Source organism: Rhinopithecus bieti, unplaced genomic scaffold, assembly GCF_001698545.2.
Source record: "Rhinopithecus bieti isolate Rb0 unplaced genomic scaffold, ASM169854v2 scaffold_33647, whole genome shotgun sequence".
NCBI lineage: Eukaryota > Metazoa > Chordata > Mammalia > Primates > Cercopithecidae > Rhinopithecus > Rhinopithecus bieti.
The window spans coordinates 275,143-297,080 of NW_016814745.1; the positions used below are offsets into that span (position 1 = coordinate 275,143).

General features: G+C 36.4%; 1 protein-coding gene across 1 annotated transcript in view; it reads right to left on the reverse strand.

Moving 5' to 3' along the window:
• LOC108515206 (netrin receptor DCC) overlaps nucleotides 1-21,938 on the reverse strand; it is a 222,517-nt gene that overhangs the window by 23,336 nt on the left and 177,243 nt on the right. Inside the window, exons 13-14 of the mRNA XM_017851901.1 lie at nucleotides 19,440-19,601; nucleotides 7,380-7,592 (exon numbers count right to left, since the gene is read on the reverse strand). Coding sequence (XP_017707390.1) covers nucleotides 7,380-7,592; nucleotides 19,440-19,601 — 375 coding nt within the window. The remainder of the gene's footprint in view (nucleotides 1-7,379; nucleotides 7,593-19,439; nucleotides 19,602-21,938) is intronic.

Here is a 21,938-nt window from a genome sequence, read left to right on the forward strand (position 1 = left end):
CTGTAGTTGGCATGATGGACAGACTAGTCCTTAGGACTCTGACTTCCACTGATTCACACTCCTTCTTTTTTTTGAGATGGAGTCTTTCTCTGTCACCCAGACTAGAGTGCAGTGGCATGATCTTGATCTTGGCTCACTGCAACCTCCACCTCCCAGGTTCAAGTGATTCTCCTGTCTCAGCCTCCTGAATAGCTGGGATTACAGGCACACGCCACCATGCCTGGCTAATTTTTTGTATTTTAGATGGGATTTCACCATGTTGCCCAGGCTGGTCTTGAACTCCTGAGCTCAGGCAATCTGCCTGCCTCAGCCTCCCAAAGTGCTAGGATTATAGGCATGAGCCATCGCACCTGGCCTCCTCCTCTCTACTCCAACACAGAGACTGCTATTCTTGTTCATGGAGGCCACTGCATGTCTGTTTATTTTCATAAAAATGAACTACTGAATTTCCGAAGGCTGTGGTTTCTACTCTATGCAATTTATTTGGCTTTAGCATAAGATGCTACTTATAGTTCAGATTATTAAACATGTTATAAAATGGTCATGAATTTATCTGCCTTTATCTTTTTCTAGTATCTAATCTAATATCCTTACAAACTTACAAGTTGCTCTGCTTTGTCTAAACTCATTATTAGACTTGAAATTGAAGAACTGAAGTCAAATTCTGGCTCTCATCTTTATTATTTTATTATATTCTGACCAATTCAACCAACATTCGAGTGTCCACCATATGTAAGGGTGGAGATGAAGGTCCTAAGAATAATGACACATGACCCTGGAAAAGTTGCAAGGTATTCAACCTCTCTAAATATTGACCTCTGTATTGGTAATGCTGATGAAAGTTACTTCTCAGGCAGATACACACTTATTTGGAAATGTCCTCTATAAACTATAAAAAGGTGACAAAGCATAAAGCATAAACCTGATAACTTTTATGTAAGCTGAGTTTTAAAAAGATGCTTTATTTTCAAAATATTTCAAAACAACAGCGAAATCTATACAACAGTAGTTAACCATGTGACCTATCAAGTTTATAAGAAATGTAAAAGGAATATTTACTGCCTTGAAAACAACCTACTGCCCACCTTTCCTTCGCCATTCTTTCTGTCACTCATGTGGCCACCCACTCTGCAGTATAATCCAAGGACGTTCTTTGTAATTTACATGTTTTGAATTATGTTTCTATTAGATTACAAAGTTCTGAAAACAAATTATTTTTAACTTTCTCTTATGATTATCTGGATGGCCACTGAATACTTTAACCTCAGAGTTTCATTGTATTAGGTTGATGCTTATCTTCAATTTCATATATGATCTAACAAACAATTCTTGATGCAATATTTTCTCATAATTGGGCAAACCTTTCAAAAAAGGGATTCAAACTTTTCAACTGTAGTCATTCACTCCCTCTCTAAAATACTAGCTGTTAAGTTTTCGCTCTCATTGACCTATGGTCACACTCTCCAGCTCTCACTGTGAGGAATAATCCCATATGCCTTAAACTCTTATATGCTTATCTTTATTTTTCAGTTGGCATCCAAAGCCCTGGCCATCAGTGGTGGTGACAGCAACAGATGTCAGATGTCAGTCCCTGGCTTCCTGCCTTACCATAGAGGGATACTCGACAGACTGGACAGGTGAGTTGAAGGCAGATGGCAGCTATTCCAGAGTGCTCCAGCTACTTGCTACTTTTGCTATAACATCTCTCCATGTAATGCCAATGTAAAGGAATAAAATGTTTACTCAAACACTCAGCTAAATGACTTAACCTACCTGATGTAGTTCTTCCTAAAGAATATTTAATTATTAGGATCCTAGAAGACCCATTTTAGGGAGGAAAAAGTCACTCTAAGAATAACTGTTAACATCACAAAAAAAGCTAGGTAAAATCCTCTATCTTCAAAGTTACATTTCTCCAAATTCTTTACGTTTGGCTGTTACTTCAATTGTTGACCTTGGGCAAGCTGCCTAACCTTCTTAGACCTCTGCTTTGTCACTTATAAATAAGGCATCAATTACGTGGCTTACTCATAATGACTCTTCTAGAAACTATTTCTCTCTCCTCTGGGCAATTAACAGAGCTCTTTTCCTATTAATATTTATTTACTAAACCCTCATAGTAGAGGAAATACTAATTTATTAAACCACCAAGTAGGTTCCAGAGTCACAAACATTATTGATACTTAAAGCAAATTTGCCCTAATTACATTTTACCAATGGATAATTTAGGATGACCAGACCAAATTGAATCAAATTTCACCTATTACAATCTGTTAGGAGTGAGGACAGAAAAAATTTCAAGGAGATGTCTACCAAAAAGCCACACAGATAGCTTTCACATGAGATACAACTTACTTAAAAAGATGTAGTATAATTTTCCACTCTAGCATTGATTGGACGTATTGGCTTCAATAACACCAAATCAACACATCTCTCCTATTAGCTGTGCCAATGATTTATTCTATCTGACTGGCCTTTAAAATGACCCTCTTGTGTCACCTGCTAAAGGATGTCTGATCTCCCATGACCTCTGCCTGTGGCTGATTTTAGCAGAATGGAACACTTGTGTGGTATTCTTGATGAATACCTGCAATGGCGGCCTACGAGTGGCTCAGGGAAAGCAATTGTATTAATGCATTATAGTAATTTATTGGCAGTTTTGTGTGATAGCAGATTTACTGAAATAAGGCCTTCCAAGAAGATCAGGTTACAGCAGGAATACATGATTTCCCAACCATCCATAAAATATAAATCAAACGCCTTTTCTGTCCACTGTCAGCCACCTCTACCCACTCCTTGTCCTCAGTCCTCAGACAAATTGAAGCACATGCCACAATTTGCACGGGGAAAATCAAACTCAATTTCGCAGTACAATGAAGTGAGTTTTGGTCTTGTCATGTCCACTGACATATTGATCCCTTGAAGATGGAAAAGATCAGAATGCTGTGGAGTTTTGCTTTTATAAATATATGTGTGTAAAATGCAATGTGTAAATGAAGGAAAATATAGTACTTATGGAGTTTTACAAAGTTTCAAGAGGTCCAGGGGGCTAATATTATAAAAGAGTATTATGATATAAAAGTCACTATTTAAGAGATCACATTTTCTTTCCCTTTAGAGTTACACCTCTGGAAGACAAATCGTCTCCTAACCCAGGTTCATTTAAAGTGCAGCTGATCATTCCACAGCTAAAAGGAATCTTAACTAGTAAAGAAGAAAAAAAAAACCACACATCCTATCTTGGCCCTTTGTAAAATTTATGTCAGATCTATAATGCAATAAGCCCAATACTCTATCAAACATTTTCTATTTAACCTGAAAGGGGACTAAGCCAAATCACTTACATGTCTACATTTGTGATTTGCAAAGTGTAGTGATTGCAGCCTCCATGAAATGTATAAAGATCTCACAGTTATTCACGTCTATAGATAAAGCATTAAAAGATGGAAGCACTCTATTATAAGGTGATGATGAAATTGTAAGAAACACCATAAATACCCTAGAGCTACATTTTTAACTCAGCAGGTGGAAGAAAAAAATGAGGAAATGAATCTGTTTTCAAGTAGGCAGAATTTCAGTCGTTATGACAACAGAATGGCTTTCTAATAACTGCTTACTATAAAAATATTGTGAAATGCTCTGCAACCCCATGTAGACTATTACTGCATAATATGTTTTACCCTAGACTCATGTAAAACTGCTGCAAAAATAGCTCTGTGTGCCTTATTGGGAGGCAAACTAAGGCACAGACTGATTATGTTGACCATGAAAATCTACAGGGAGGGGAACAACACACACTGGGGCCTGTCGGTGGGTAGGGTGAAGGGAGGAAGAGCATCAGGAAAAATAGCTAATACATGCGGGGCTTAATACCTAGGTGATGGGTGCAGGAAACCACCATGGCACATGTTTAACTATGTAACAAACCTGCACATCCTGCACACATATCCCAGAACCTAAAATAAAATAAATTTAACAAAAGAAAATTCACACACAGGAATTTGAGTGGGGAAAGAGCTTCTTCCTTGATCCTAATCTCAAAGATTTCAAAGTAGAAGTTTCTCATTTAGCATGATCTTTAAAAATTAGAGCAATGCCCCACATTACCATATTCTAAAGTAATTACTTGTGGTAAGTAAAGATAAATTCATCACTAATTATGCAGTCCTTTCTTGTGAAATTCACAGTAAAATTATTTGAGGTTTTTTTTTTAAAAAAAGCTGACAAGAGAATGACTTTACTTCATCAATCAGTTTGACTAAAGTAATGATTTTCTTAGAATTAAAACTTGTTGAAAGCTCTAAGTATTTCATCTTTAAGTCTAAGAAGCATGTAGTTAATGTCACAGCTAATACATTTGTCAGTCTGCTAATTTTCTTTTTCTATTAGAATAAGTAAATATCAGCCCTTTTAAAAAGCATGCTATTTACCATGTGTCAGGAGCAATGCAGGGAGAACTTATTTGAAAATCATGAGGTAAGGCATTATGAAATGAACAGGAATCATAGGAAGACAATAAGAGAGAAACACGAAAGAAAAAGGAATTGAATAATTCCAAAGGGACAGCAGGGCATGCCTCAAATTGAGTGGGGGTGAGTGACATTTAAAGAGGAGCTATAAAAAACATAAAATCAAAAAAAGACTCTAGCCAGAGATATCCGAAAATAGGAAAGAAGAGATGGCTTGAGAGAAATAGTTCAAATAAAAACAAAAGAAGGCTCTTAAGTGTACAGTGAAAATTTAAAAAATGAGATTTTGCCTGGTTGCCATTAGATCAGAGAATGGTTTTTTGGCTCTTCAGACATGCATATTATTTGATGAAATTAGTAAAGAAACAGCACAACTGATTCTATTTCCCTTCTATGAAGAACATAATCCACTAATTTATACTGCATTATATCAGATTTTGTTTTAGGTAGCTTTGCCATTCATGTAATTAGAAGAAAATAACTAGTTAAAAAGTGCCAATTCTCTGTTCCATCTATCATCAGATCTTCTTTAAAAAAAAAAAAAAAAAAAAAAATATCCTTTTGGTATTGTAGCACTCCAGAGCATAGGATGATTTCCAAATCTTGTGTCCCAAACTAAATATCACTGGTGCAGTAAAATTTTTCATTTAAAGTAGCCTCCAGAATGTCATTTTCAGCTGTTTTATTCTTAAAGTTTTTACTTGCAAGCAGAGAGAATATTAACAGCATAAATTGCTGCAACTGCACTTTACTTTTTGTTGCTATCAAATTGGTCCTCTTTACCATAGAATTGTGAAGGCTCTTACCTTTCCTCATTGAAATCTGATGAGAAAATATATTCTTCAGTTCAGAATTATTTAAGATGTTTCTTGATTTTTTTCTTTTAATGATTCAATTAATTTAATGACTTAGTAATTTTATTAGTCTTTGTTTTTCTCATTAAACAAATTAGACATAAACTAAAAGGCACAAATTAGTTTCTAAAATTTGAGAAACCAGGTTTTCTGAAGTTGAAACGAGCAAGGAAAAGATACATTACTTACTTGTTATAGACTTAAATAAGCTACTTAAATTCTCTGTGCCTCAGTTTCCTTGTACATGAAATGGGGTTAAGACTAGTAGCTACCTCACAAAATTGTTTAGAGGATCAATGGGATGTGATAAGCCTTCAGAATCATGCCTGTCCTACAGGCCTGTGCATTAAAGGTTAGTTATTGTTAGCAGTTGCAATTAACCTGTCAACTATCTTGAATACTAGTTTCTTTCAAGGTCTATTTCCCTGGGTTGTGCTTGCAGTGGGGAAACAGATGCAGCCAGAAATCACAAGGAAGCATAACCTTGGCACCAGAATTTCATTAAATGAATGCTCTTGCTTCAAGTTGTCTCTGCCTCAATTATCAAAGACTTCATAGTTTTGGGGCCATATAAAGTAGCAGATCCTCCACATAATGTGTGTGTGTGTGGAGTGTGTATGCATGAGAGGGTGGAGAGAGGGGCTTGGGCAATACAGACCTTTTTTAAGTCCCTATGTAGGCTTTGCTGGGTTGAGAAGTGCTATCTTCTGTAGAATGAAATCATGACATGTGCTGAGCCTATGTGTCAAGCGAGACTCCATAGCGGAATGTGCATTCCAACCAATGGAATCCTACATGCCTTCATGCTCCACCCCACCTCCCAGGGGCTGCGTGGCTGAGTATACATATTGCACATCATGTAAATGTTGAGAACATCAGAGGTGATGTGTACAAATCAACTAATGTCATCCCAGCAAATAGATACATTCTTAATATAAAATAATATTTATACTTCATAGACAATCATATTTTTCTAGCTTTTATAGCCATTATATGGCTCGTGTACTAATGCAACAAAATAAATTATTGTAGGTCTGAGTAACAGAAAAGTAGTCAAATGTATTAGCATAATGTAGATTAACCCAATTCAGCTGCCTGTGCTTAGTAAGGAGGCCATCTCATATTACTTAGAACTACTGAAATTTACTGTCTTATGCCTGATATACTGAGGGTTTTAAGAATTATTCTAATATTCCAAACAATTTTAAGTACTAATATTTATTTATCTCTATCTATTTATCTGTTGACTTATTCATTCTACCTGTTTCTTCTTTTCCTCCTCCTCTTTCTTCCTCAATCTCTTTTTGTCTCTGCCTCTCTCTAATACACTCCCTCTCTCCCTCCCAAATCCTTAACAAAACAAAATGGAGCTCAAGGTCAGCCTTTTGGATACTAGGCCAAGTAATAAAATCACTACTGCATTGGGAATCTGGGACTCATTTTCCATCCCTGCCATCTTATTTTCTTAGAAAGGACCATAGATATGTTACTTTCTATCAATCTAAATTTTAGTTTCTTCATTTTTAAAATTAGTTGAGTAGTACTCAACACTGGTCTGCCATTCCTTTGTGGCCTAGTACTCTGAAATATGTAAGAACTCCTGAGAAATGACTATTCAAAGGCACAAAGAAGAATTATGAGATCCAATCCATTTCTCTAAAAAGTGGTTTTGCAGATCTTTATACCTTTACATCTAGTCTTGGAGTCTAGCTTTAACCCTTAGAACTCATGTGGCAGAATGAAATTAGGGAATCAGGAATGTTTCCAGTATTCTCTAGCAAGCACACCTTATAGCACATATTAAAAATGGTGGACTGCCTTCCAGGATTCATAGACAACTTTCCAAAGGGATGAAAAGCACCTACAACCAATCAGCTGCTTGGGAGGTGGGTCATTAAGGGTTACACTACAAGCATCAGTAACAAAAATGAGAACACTGGGCATGTAATCAACATTGAAAAGACATATGACATCTAGGCCTTTTCAGGCACCCTCATGTACTTAAATACAGGCACCAATAATAAGAATTTCAAAAGTGAACAATCGAGTACTTTACCTGGCTGAGACAAAAGTGGCGTGTAAGGGACTTTCGGTTCTATTGCACTCATTGGTGGAGGTAGCAAAGGATTAGCAAAGCTGCGGAGTGGATGAGTTGGTCGAACACAAGCCGTGGGGATGGTTCTGCTTGGTGCCTCCTCACTGTTAGAATGCTCAGGTTGAGATGGGGGCAGCATGGGTGGTTGTTGGGTAGTTGGTCCTTCACTCACTGCTGCAGTGGAGACAAGAAAAGTCATTCATTATTCCTGGACAAAGTCTGTTTTCCTTAAGTCACTGGAAGAGTCCCTGGATCCATTCAGAGAGATGTGATAGCATGTGGTCAGTCTCTTCTACAAGTTATGAACGTTCTCATTCCTCTACCTTCATATTCTTATACAACATGATAGCACTTCCCCTTTAAACAATAGAAATAGATCCAGCAGGACAGGAATTTATCTTTGAGGAAGAGTAGTAAAATACATTGAGCACTGACTATATTGCCTGAACTGCCTGGGCCCTCTAATCATAAGTGATGAAGCGAGAAAAAAGAATTATTTCTCCTTTCATAAGCAGCAATGTCAGTGAAATTCAATGTACCAAACCCTGTTACAGCTGCATTATTTTCTACCAGCCAATATGCCAATTTTTCTGTGATTTAAACATGCCATGTCAACTGTCAAACAAATCAGAGTTACAGGATGCTCAGAGGCATTGCTAATAAAATGATACAAATAATAACCACTATCATTATCTTCCATAACAAAATGGAGGCACATCTAGCTAAACAGTTGTATGAGAGATGACTCTGCCAGAACAAGTTGCCTGAATGCAGAATTACAATTTTTCCTCTTTGATAGTAAACCTTGTAATTTTCAGGCAGATTACAGTAGTTGAAGAGGTTCTGCACAGTTACTGTGACTGCCTATGGGCATTTGGAAAGCTTTGTATATGGAAATACACTTTTTTTTTTTTTTTTTTCAGAGAACACAGGTAAGACAGAATAAAATATTTTCAAAGAAGTTTCTCTTGTTAATGACAGTGAGTGAACTTGAACTATTCATTCATATTCAAAGTTAACAAGTCCAGGTTAAACTGCAAGTGAAACGAGCTGCATAGTAGGTTTAAGTGTTAATAAAATATTTTTTCTGATGACTTATTTCTTATTAAATTTTTGTCAGGTAAATCAAAATGTGGTGATAGAAGATAATATCTTGCTTTTGAAAGAGAATTTGTAACCAGGAAATATTTCAAGATAATTAGTGAGATAATTTTGAGACAAGTCTCCCAGAGGCTCAATGAGGTCAGCAAAGCACAGAGGAATAGAAAGAAAATCTGATAATGCTGAAGGGAATAGAGATTTAAGATACAAAAGATCAAGACATAGAATTAAAGTTATGCAGAAGTGAAATGTGTCTTCAGAAGGTATCTATATTCATTCTTCTATATTCAGAAGGGGTTAGAGGTCTTCTGGGTCACTGAGCAGCCTCCAGGCTTATCCCATTCAGAGATGAAGGTAGAAAGATACAAGGTTGGCTGAGCACAGGATGTAGACATACAGCAATCAGAGCCAAAATACAGGCAGATACTTGATAAAAGATTTCTTTGAACAAGGGAAATGAATCAAGGCAGCAAATGAGAGAATCCCAAAGAGTTTGAAGAGAAGTGCCTTATTTCCAGGCTAGGAAATCCTACCAAAGAAGAAAAAAAGAGCAAATGAATGCACAGTATTAAGGATAATGTGTAGGGCTGCAAGCAAACCATTAAGGCAAATCCTTGGTGATGTTGGCTCTCAGATGCGAGGCTTTGGGTAGGTGTTATACAAGGCACTAAATTTCTTTTAAGACTGTAAAGGGGAGAGGAACGCTTATCTGCTTGTATTCAAACAGTGTTGTGTAATGAGATTTTTGTGAGTGTGGTTCTAGAGACAATGCAAATTATTTACGTTTAACTTTGGACTCATTTAGTCTAAAGGAGAATATGACCAATGGTCAATTTTTGGCCAAGACCCAAGTTTGGGTATCTTTGTGCCACTGGCCTGAGAGAGATGACATCAAGTCCTCTCCTCTTTGTTCCCATAAGAAAGTTTGCCTTAATGTGGGCCTCCTTGCTAGCAATTCCTTCCAGCCACAGGTCTCAGAGGATGCTTGCGAAATGTTAGATTGTAGGCATTGCTTAGGAGGGAAAGGCAGGCTCTTTCAAGGGTTCCCAAGATAATTGTTGGGTTGGAGAAAATTATTCATCAGAAAGGTTTTGTAATTTCACAGGAGAAGTTCTGGGGAAGTGAAAATGCTTTGGCTTCCACTAGACTGGTCTCTGTGCTCCTCTGTGAATTGTGTATCTCACAAATGAGGTTCCTGTGGCTGTTTCTCTATGCTCCTCTTTTATCTCCAATGGGCCAGCTTTTTATTAAAGGGTCTATAAGTGCCACATTAAAAATATTCATCCAGGGAAAGAAATTTCACAATTTTCCTCAAAAATCTGCCTTAAATAATTCTCTCTATTGAAGATGGATTGCAATTAACCCACATTATATTTTAAACACTGGTTTTGCCATTAAAGGGACAATAATATATTTATGATGTTTTATTTCCTTTCTTCTTTCTTTCAATTTTTCCTTTTCTACCTTTTCTGCATTTTTGAAATAAAATCTACACTATACTTTCATCCGCTGGATCAAATCAACTATTGATACTTGTGTATGCTTCACGATGTTCTTGTGCTGTGTTTTTCAGCTCCATCAGGTCATTTATGTTCTTTACTAAACTTGTTATTCTAGTTAGCAATTCATCTAACCAACCTTTTTTCAAGGATCTTAGCTTCCTTGCATTGGGTTAGAACATGCTCCTTTAGCTTGGAGGAATTTGTTATTACTCACCTTTTGAAGCCTACTTCTGCCAATTCATCAAACTCATTCTCTGTCCAGTTTTGTTCCCATGCTGGTGAGGAGTTGTGATCCTTTGGAGAAGAGGCATTCTGGTTTTTGGAATTTGCAGACATTTTGGACTGGTTTCTCCTTTTGAGATGGAGTCTTGCTCTGTTGCCCAGGCTCGAGTGTAGTGACATGATCTTGGCTCACTGCAACCTCCGCTTCCCAGGTTCAAGCAATTATCTGCCTCAGCCTCGTGAGTAGCTGGGATTACAGGTGCCCACCAACATGCTCAGCTGATTTTTGTATTTTTAGTAGACAGGGGTTTCACCATCTTGGCCAGGTTGGTCTTGAACTCCTGACCTCATGATCCACCTGCCTCAGCCTCCCAAAGTGCTGGGATTACATGTATGACCCACCACGCCCAGTCTCAAAGAATTTTCTACCCAGAATTTCATATCCAGTCAAACTAAGCTTTATAAGTGAAAGAGAAATAAAATCCTTTACAGACAAGCAAATGCTGAGAGATTTTGTCACCACCAGGCCTGCCTTAGAAGAACTCCTGAAGGAGGTACTAAACATGGAAAAGTACGACCAGTACTAGCCACTGCAAAACATACTAAATCGTAAAGACCATTGACACTATGAAGAAACTGCATCAATTAATGGGCAAAATAACCAACTAGCATCATAATGACAGGATCAAATTCACAATATTAACCTTAAATGTAAACAGGCTAAATGCTCCAATTAAAAAACACAGACTGGCAAATTGGATAAAGAGTCAAGACCCATCAGTGTGCTGTATTTAGGAGACCCATCTCACATGCAAAGACACACAGAGGCTCAAAATAAAGGGATGGAGGAAGATTTACCAAGCAAATGGAAAACAAAACAAAAAAAAAAGCAGGGGTTGCAATTCTAGTCTCTGGTAAAACAGACTTTAAACCAACAAAGATAAAAGGAGACAAAGAAGGCCATTACATAATGGTAAAGGGATCAATGCAACAAGAAGAGCTAACTATCCTAAATATATATGCACCCAAGGCAGGAGCACCCAGATTCATAAAGTAAGTTCTTAGAGACCTACAAAGATACTTAGACTCCCATACAATAACAGGGAGAGACTTTAACACCCCACTGTCAATATTAGATCAACGAGATAGAAAATTAACAAGGATATCCAGTACTTGAACTCAGCTCTGGACCAAGCAGAGCTAATGGACACTTACAAAACTCTCCAGCCCAAATCAACATAATATACATTCTTCACAGCACATCACACTTATTGTAAAATTGACCACGTNCTGAGAGATTTTGTCACCACCAGGCCTGCCTTAGAAGAACTCCTGAAGGAGGTACTAAACATGGAAAAGTACGACCAGTACTAGCCACTGCAAAACATACTAAATCGTAAAGACCATTGACACTATGAAGAAACTGCATCAATTAATGGGCAAAATAACCAACTAGCATCATAATGACAGGATCAAATTCACAATATTAACCTTAAATGTAAACAGGCTAAATGCTCCAATTAAAAAACACAGACTGGCAAATTGGATAAAGAGTCAAGACCCATCAGTGTGCTGTATTTAGGAGACCCATCTCACATGCAAAGACACACAGAGGCTCAAAATAAAGGGATGGAGGAAGATTTACCAAGCAAATGGAAAACAAAACAAAAAAAAAAGCAGGGGTTGCAATTCTAGTCTCTGGTAAAACAGACTTTAAACCAACAAAGATAAAAGGAGACAAAGAAGGCCATTACATAATGGTAAAGGGATCAATGCAACAAGAAGAGCTAACTATCCTAAATATATATGCACCCAAGGCAGGAGCACCCAGATTCATAAAGTAAGTTCTTAGAGACCTACAAAGATACTTAGACTCCCATACAATAACAGGGAGAGACTTTAACACCCCACTGTCAATATTAGATCAACGAGATAGAAAATTAACAAGGATATCCAGTACTTGAACTCAGCTCTGGACCAAGCAGAGCTAATGGACACTTACAAAACTCTCCAGCCCAAATCAACATAATATACATTCTTCACAGCACATCACACTTATTGTAAAATTGACCACGTATTTGGAAGTAAAATGCTCCTCAGCAAATGGAAAAGAACAGAAACCATAACAAACAGTCTCTCAGACCACAGTGCAATCAAATTAGAACTCAAGATTAAGAAACTCACTCAAAACCACACAACTACGTGGAAACAGAACAACCTGCTGCTGAATGACTACTGGGTAAAAAACAAAATTAAGGCAGAAATAAAGATGTTCTTTGAAACCAATGAGAACAAAGACACAACGTATCAGAATCCCTGGGACACGTTTAAAGCAGTGTGTAAGGAAAATTTATAGAACTAAAAGCCCACAATAGAAAGCAGAAAGGATCAAAAACCAACACCATACCATCACAATTATAAGAACTAGACAAGCAAGAGCAAACAAATTCAAAAGCTAACAGAAGACAAGAAATGATTAATATCAGAGCCGAACTGAAGGAGATAGAGACAGGAAAAACCCTTCAAAAAATTAATGAATCAAGAAGCTGGTTTTTTTAAAAAGGTCAACAAAATAGACTGCTACCAGACTAATAAAGAAGAAAAGAGAGAAGAATCAAATAGGCACAATCAAAAATGATAAAGGGGATATCACCACCAATCCCACAGAAATCAAACTACCATCAGAGAATACTAAAAACACCTCTATGCAAACTAGAAAATCTAGAAAAAATGGATAAATTCCTGGACACATACATGGAACATATCTCAAAATAATAAGAGCTATTTATGACAAACCCACAGCCAATATCATACTGAATGGGGAAAAACTGGAAGCATTCCCTCTGAAAACTGGCACAAGACAGGGATGCCCTCTCTCACCACTCCTATTCAACATAGTGTTGGAAGTTCTGGCCAGGGCAATCAGGCAGCAGAAAGAAATAAATGGTATTCAATTAGGAAAAGAGGAAGTCAAATTATCTCTGTTTGCAGAAGACATGATTGTATATTTAGAAAACCCCATCATCTCAGTTCCAAATCTCCTTAAGCTGATAAGCAACTTCAGCAAAGTCTCAGGATACAAAATCAATGTGCAAAAATCACAAGCATTCCTATACGCCAAAAATAGACAGCCAAATCATGAGTGAAGTCCCATTCACAATTGCTACAAAGAGAATAAAATACCCAGGACTACAACTTACAAGGGATGTGAAGGACGTCTTAAAAGAGAACTACAAACCACTGCTCATGGAAATAAGAGAGGACACAAACAAATCGAAAAACATTCCATGCTCATGGATATGAAGAATCAATACCATGAAAATGACCGCACTGCCCAAAGTAATTTATAGATTCAACGTTATCCCCATCAGGCTACCATTGACTTTCTTCACAGAATTGGAAAAAAGTACTTTAAATTTCATATGGAACCAAAAAAGAGCTCGTATAGCCAAGAGAATCTGAGGCAAAAAAGAACAAAGCTGGAGGCATCACGCTACCTGACTTCAAACTATATTACAAGGCTACAGTAATCAAAACATCATGGTAGTGGTACCAAAACAGATATATAGATGAACAGGATAGAACAGAGGCCTCAGAAATAGCACCACACATCTACAACCATCTGATCTTTGACAAACCTGACAAAAACAGGCAATAGGGAAAGGATTCTCTATTTAATAAATGGTGTTGGGAAAACTGGCTAGTCATATGCAGAAGACTGAAACTAGATCTCTTCTTTACATCTTATACAAAAATTAATTCAAGATGGATTAAAGACTCAAATGTTAGACCTAAAACCATAAAAACCGTAGAAGAAAACCTAGGCAATACCATTCAGGACGTAAGCATGGGAAAATACTTCATGACTAAAACAGCAAAAGCAATGACAACAAAAGCCAGAATTAACAAATGGGATCTAATTAAAGATCTTCTGCACAGCAAAAAAACTATCCTCAGAGTGAACAGGGAACCTACAGAATGGGAGAAAATTTTTGCAATCTATCCATCTGACAAAAGACTAATATCCAGAATCTACAAAGAACTTAAACAAATTTACAAGAAAAAAAAAAATCCTATCAAAAAGTGGGCAAAGGATATCAACAGACACTTTTCAAAAGAAGACATTTATGCAGCCAACAAACATGAAAAAATGTTCATAATCACTGGTTATTAGAGAAATGCAAATCAAAACCACAATGAGATACCATCTCAGGCCAGTTAGAATAGCCATCCCTAAAAAGTCAGGAAACAACAGATGCTGGAAAGGATGTGGAGAAAGCTTTTACACTGCTTGTGGGAGTGTAAATTAGTTCAGCAATTGTGGAAGACAGTGTGGCAATTCCTCAAGGATCTAGAAGTAGGAATACCATTTGACCCAGCATTCCCATTACTGGGTATATACCCAAAGGATTATAAATCATTCTACTATAAAGACACATGCACATGTATATTTACTGCGCCACTGTTCACAATAGCAAAGACTTGGAACCAACCTTAGTGTCCATCAATGATGGACTGGATAAAGAAAATGTGGTGCATATACACCATGTAATACAATGCAGCCATAAGAAAGGATGAGTTTGTGTCCTTTGCAGGGACATGGATGAAGCTGGAAACCATTCTCAGCAAACTAACAGAACAGAAAACCAAACACCACATGTTCTTACTCGTAAGTGGGAGTTGAACAATGAGAACACATGTACACAGCAAAGGGAACATCACATACCAGGGTCTCTTGGGGGTTGGGGAGTAAGGGAGGGATAGCATTAGGAGAAATACATAATGTAGATGATGGGTTGGTGGGTGCAGCAAAGCACCATGGCATGTGTATACCTATGTAACAAACCTGTACATTCTGTATATGTACCCCAGAACTTAAAGTATAATAAAAAAAGAAATCTAAATTATTATTGTGATCATAAGTTTAATAGAATGTATATGCATTTGTTAGTCTTTTGAAATTCAGTCTCTCATTTTGAAAATTGTCATATTTCACATGAATTCTGATTATGTCACTGAATTTTCTTTTTCTTAATCCTACTCTTTAATGCTATTGCTCCTCATCAGCATCTCTAAAAACCAAATTGTCTGCATGCCCAGTCTTCTATCCCCAAGTTTTCAACTAGCCCCATGATCCTGGCTGCAAACGTCATGATGTGGCTTTTGATGGAAGTAAAAATGGCTTTACATAGATGGGTCCCCTCTTAAGCAAAATCTATCCTTAGTACCACATATGGAGAATAGGATAGTGCCTAATGTACTAGACAGGAGTGAGACAGCCCTTCCTCAAGATGGAATATATCACCAATCCCTAAGGGACAATTTCTGTTGTATTCAAAATGAATATAGTGAACGGGTATAGGATTTCCATATATAATTCATAATTCTTAAATTTTAAATGGAGCAAAATAAATACTTTTTGGAACTGGCTGACATTTAAGGCAGCAAAAACCCTTTAACAAACACAATAGCAACTGCTTCACTGGTGAAATACTCTCATTTCAGATGAGCACTTTTGTCCAGTTCAGACACTGGCTTCAGGACACCTATGTGAAACAAATTGGCTTACAGGTATAACATTTAGCTCTGCTAAGATCTCTAAAAGCAAAGAAACCTGCTTTTGCCCATGACGTGCCCCTGCTCTGCAATTCAGAGTATTGAATGAGAATCAAATTCGTGCTAGCACGGCACTTGTTTTTACATGATGAAATAGTCAGAATTCATTGTCCAAATAGCATGCAATTACACAGCAGAGTCAAATCTCAAGGTACTTCATAGTAATTAATGTCAATACACTTAAATAATTGCTATGGAATAACTGGGAAAAATATTGCAAAGATGAAAGTGAGGATTTTCTTCTTTCTAAAACTACAATATGTGATAGAAGTACAGCAAGCCAATAACTCTAAGCAAAGACTGAGACATGAACACCTCTAGAAACCCAGTTCACTCATTAATCTCAGAAGAACGACATGATGCAATATTGTTACATAACCCCAGTTTCTTACAGCCTGGATTTTTTTAAAGACCCTCGAGAATAATCCATGATCTCCATTGCACTCCTCATTTTATCTAGGTCAAGTTTCATTTATTAGTTGATTTTCCATTTGAGGGAGAACAGAGGCAGAAAAATACCATGAATAAAGCTGACCAGACTTCTCACTAGTTAAGACAATGTCAGAACTAAAAGGAAGAGTGGAAATCACTTAAACTGCTCCTCTACCACCTACTTGTTTCAAAGACAAGAAAGTGGGAGCACCAATTTTGTACTGATTTGTAGAAATGAGGCCCCAAGACCACCTATTGGTTGAAGTTTTCAAATACAATGCAGCTAAACTGTTTCCTAGTGATAACTCATTTGCTTATTGAGACAAAGAGCAGTAATGCAGTTACTTATTAAGAAGAGGAAATATTTACTGATAGGTCAGCAAATACATGTACTGCAAATGTATGTACCATATCTTTTCTTTCCTTATGGTCAGAGAGAAATTCAGCTTTATTTGTGCCTTCAGAAGGCAGCAGACCTTTGGGTCACTTTAGTGATTCATTTCTTATAAAACTCAAAAGGTCTTTCAGATAACTTTGGAGAATAAAAGAGTTTCCACCTTGGCAAAGTCGACTTTTTCTTTTAATACGTGTGCCTTTCTCTGTTTCCCAAGGCGACTAATAAGATATATCCACCCAGATTTATGAAATGTTTTCTGCTTGAGAGAGAACAGGAATGTTTAGTGTTCTCTAAGGCATTTAGAAACTAATATGGAATGGTGGGAAATGGGAAGTTAATTGTTTCTGACAGTGATTTAGAGAATATTTTGTTTCCTAGAAAGGAGGGTGAATGTTATTTATTTTTATTTTAAGCAATCACTTGGAACACATATTAGATCTTAGTCCCTTTGCACTGCACATAGCTTTGTTCAAAATTCTTGATGAATGACTAAAGATGTATTTTAAAATCTGTAAAATTTTGGGCAGGAGTAGAACATTCATTGATTTTAGATAAAGTTAAAAAATCACTAAGCATTTTGTTATATAACTACTTTTATTTAATAATCCTTACTTTAAAAAATAAAATATCTTCTAGAGAATAAATATTTTAATACATTAATTTCTTTTCTTTTCTTTTTTTCTGCCTCAGCCTCCCAAGTAGCTGGGACTATAGGCTCATGCCACCATGCCCAGCAAATTTTATGTATTTTAGTAGAGATGGGGTTTCACCTTTTTGCCAGGATGGTCTCAATCTCTTGACCTTGTGATCTGCCTGCCTCAGCTTCCCAAAATGCTGGGATTACAGGCGTGAGCCACCTTGCCTGGCCCAATCAATTTCTAATAGATTTTGCTTGTAGAGGCTTTTGAGGTTCACAGGAAAACTGAGCAGAAGGAACAGATATTTCTCACATGCCTCCTATCCCACAGACACCCAGCGTACTCACTGTCAAAATCACAAGTGACACATGAGACTTTTAACCACAGATAAAAACAAATTTTATACTAGCCGATTCCCTTTATTCATTTTCCTTGAGCTTTAACTTTTGGAATCATTTTCCCTGTGATTCAATAAGAGAGTTTCACATGCTGCACCCATTTAAGAGAAAAAAGGAAAGAGTAAATTGATGTTGGACCTCAATGAAAAAATTTTCAAAAGAAAACTATGCCTTTAAAAAAAGGGACAATAAATGAGTAACACAACATGAATAAAAATAGTGAATTACTAATTTTAAAAGTCCTGAATTTTGGCTTGTACCAGTCATGATGGAGAGACCTGATAAAGGTCATTCTACACACTTTTTTTTTTTTTAAATTTGAAATAGAGTCTAGCTCTGTCATGCAGGCTGGAGTGCAGTGTCACACTCTCAGCTCACTGCAACCTCCACCTCCCAGACTCAAGAGATTCTCATGCCTCAGCCTCCTAAGTAGCTGGGACTATAAGCATGGGTCATCACACCCAACTAATTTAGTAGAGACAGGGTTTTACCATATTGGCCAGGCTTGTCTACAAATCCTGACCTCAAGTGATCTGCCCACCTCAGCCCCTGAAAGTCTACACATTCTTTTCATGTTTCCCTTTAAAGTCAGACAATATACAAGAAATCAAAAGAGTATAGGAGACAACAGACCAATAGGGAGAATACTAAACTAACATTAAAACTTGTCTTTTTTGTTGCAGAGAGCTACATTTCAGAAGTGAAGAAGGCACTTGTGGGCTCACAATTCTTTGATTGGAATTCCATTTCCAGTTGTCTTGGGATTTGATCATTTCGGTTGTTAGACTTTCTACATCTTTCCCATGTAATTACCTTCGATGCAGTTTGGGCAACTATTTTCCTCGAGTTTTGCACACAACTCTATTCTGTAGATACTACGTGCAGTGAGAAAAGAGAAAAAAATCTAATTCTCCCTTGGCAGATCTTTGATGCCTTTTAATTCTAACCTTGCTATATCTAGATCATTTATGATTTCTTAGAGCTGTCCCTGTTTGGTTGGAAAAATACACTTTACCTCGAAAATATATTTTATTGTTGTTACTATCATATCTATTACAAAACATCCTATCTCACATGAGCTGCTGAGTCACCTGTTCTTAACTAAGAGATGAAAGCTATAGAACTGATTTTAAAATGCTGTGTTAAAAAAAAAAAAAGTCAAATGGCACAGCAGAAATCACCAGGGTGTATACAATAGCTTGAGAGTCTCTTTTCATGCCTTCCTTCAAATAAATGAAATACTACCTGTAAATCCTTTTTTTCTGATAATTTTTAAAGCTGAAAAAGTATCACTTACCTGATTAAAGAAATCTAAAGCATTCATCCAAGTATTGGTTCATCAGCAATCAGACATAACCAACAGATACCAAATATGTTGGAAGATATCACTTGATTATTAATTTCCTATTTAATAGGACAGATTAATTTCAAGCACCCATCACATCATTGTTCGATGGAACCACTTGACCTTTGTTTTCCCACCACTTCCCCTCGTATTGTCAGTGGAGTGTGCTGTGGAAAGGTGCCTAGGGAATCAGTACAAATGCACATGACCTAGGATCTAAAGCACTGTGTTGGGAAGGAACATTCTAGTACCACAGTCATAGGGAAATTAATCTTTGTAAGGGATAAGAAGGTTAGAATGCAACACATTTTACAAGACACCTTTGCTATTATTCATTTGTTCTTATTAAAAAGAGAGGAAAATGCATTACACTGACTTCTTCCTGCTCCGAAACCTCGGTCCACTGACAGTGTTGGAAATGGCACAGGCCGGAGAGTGAACTGCGGGTGGGGATATCCACAGGTGGGAGATGGGAGGATTCCTGGGTACTGGGCACTTTCTAGGGTCGGCACAGGGATGGCACTCACAACAGCTGCAAAAGAAAAAGGTTAATGGGCTTTTTGAATCTTATGTATTCACTCAACAAGCAAAAAGAAAATGGCGGAATTTTCAGATCCTCAAATCTATACACACTCTTCATAGTATCAAGTAGGTTCCCCTTATTTACCTCTCTCCACCAATCCCACTTTTTACTTTAGAAAAGACAGTTCATCCCTTAAGCATCATACTATGAAATATTATCCTACAGTTTAAAACATTCCAGGGCTCCAAACAAAGAAACAGTTAATCCAGTTACCATAAATCCACTTTAACATTTTATTTCGGTCATGTTGTTTGTTTGTCTTAGTCTTAGGCTTTCTTCTAAGAATGAACTATGGCATTAGAAAGGTTAGGTTGTTCACAAATCAAATATATTGTATAGAGTGGGCTGAAAAAGTGTTAGGAATTTTCCATTAATTCTATAAAAGAATGTATTGCTCTTGAGGGACAGTCCAGAAACAGAGAGGGAGAAGCAAGGTATTGTCTCAATGGTCATACTTAGTATTTATCGTTTAATAGAAAACATCTTCAGATACCCAAAACAGTGCAGCTGAGTGACATATTAAGTGTAACTGAAAGTTTTACAGGAATATCAACTTTTTTTAGTTACACTGGCTGAAACCCACAGAATAAAAACATACACAATATCTTCTAGGTTTAGATAGTATTGTTCAATTTCATTATTCCATAGCTATTCAATTATATATTATTAAATATTCCAATTGTAGTCAATCTTTATCTTATATTATCTTATAAAATGTTTAGTATTCCCTATCTTTTATTATGACAAAACAAAATTTAAGTCAGCTACCTGAATGTTCCATTTTAGCTGCATATTCCTGTCTGTGAAATTAATAAAATAATTTGTTATTTATTCATATGGTGATGCCAATAACTGGAGTTCAACATACACATGTGTGCATGCGCGTTTACTAAATGAAAATCTTTTCCTTTGCATATTTCTCATTTTATAACTTATAACCGTAGATACAAATTACACTGCATATTGTAAATCAATGAGAAACAACATATAGATTTCTTTTAAATTCTAACTTAAAATTCAGATTAAATATATAAAAGATACAAGATTTCAAAAGGGCTGCTTCTAGTAAACTGGCTATTAAAATTATATACCAGAATTTATTTTTCAGTATATTTATAATATTTCTTAAAATACATATGAACATGTTTACTTGAACTGAAAAATGAAGTCAGACTGTTTCAGATATAAAGAATTTTGCTGGACTGATTTCACAACAAAGAATGATTCTGCTAATCAGATTAAATGATGAGTATTTCCTATAAATTGAATAAAAATATAAATCACTTAAAGATAAATCATTTCTACAAAAATCGCTTTAGTGAATATCTAAGTTATATTTCAATTTTCCTAATCTTGTCTTTATTTTTCAGTAAAAAATTGTTGAATTTTATTGGGTTTTTGTTCTATCACAAATTCAAATTATTGCTTTGGAGTGTAGTGTGATGACATTAATATAATTTAAAAAAAAATACGTGTCACTGTGTATATTAGAAGTTTATGACATGATGATATGAGACACATAGATACATGTAGATAGATAGTAGGTTGGTTACCATAGTAAAGTAGATTAACACATCTATCATCTCACAGTTACTTTTTGTGACAAAGTAACAAAGTAACTAAAATCTACATATTTAACAAAAATCCCTAATAAAATACAATACAATTCTATGTTCATTAAAATGTTTAACATTTCAGATTGATGAAATACCCAGCATCAAGCCATGTAGTATGGCTTTGCTTTCATCAAATAGCATTTTATAATAATAAATTTACTTTCATTCAAATTGTTGCTAATATTTAAACATTATTGTTCTTGCACTTTGTTTTATTGCTTTTGCATATAATAAAAAGCAGGAAAGGTTAATTCATAAAATACAGAAGGCACAAATTTTATTCTATAGACCAATAACATAACAATTTATAGGCCAATTCATAGGCCTTAGCTGATAATACCTCTGAGAGCAAGTTAAGTAGCTTCAGAAATTTCTGACTTTATACTCCACCTTTTCTTTATTCTTTTTTTTTATTATTATTATACTTTAAGTTCTAGGGTACATGTGCATAACGTGCAGGTTTGTTACATATGTATACTTGTGCCATGTTGGTGTGCTGCACCCATCAACTCATCAGCACCCATCGACTCGTCATTTACATCAGGTATAACTCCTAATGCAATCCCTCCCCCCTACCCCCTCCCCATTATAGGCCCCGTGTGTGATGTTCCCCTACCCGAGTCCAAGTGATCTCATTGTTCAGTTCCCACCTGTGAGTGAGAACATGCGG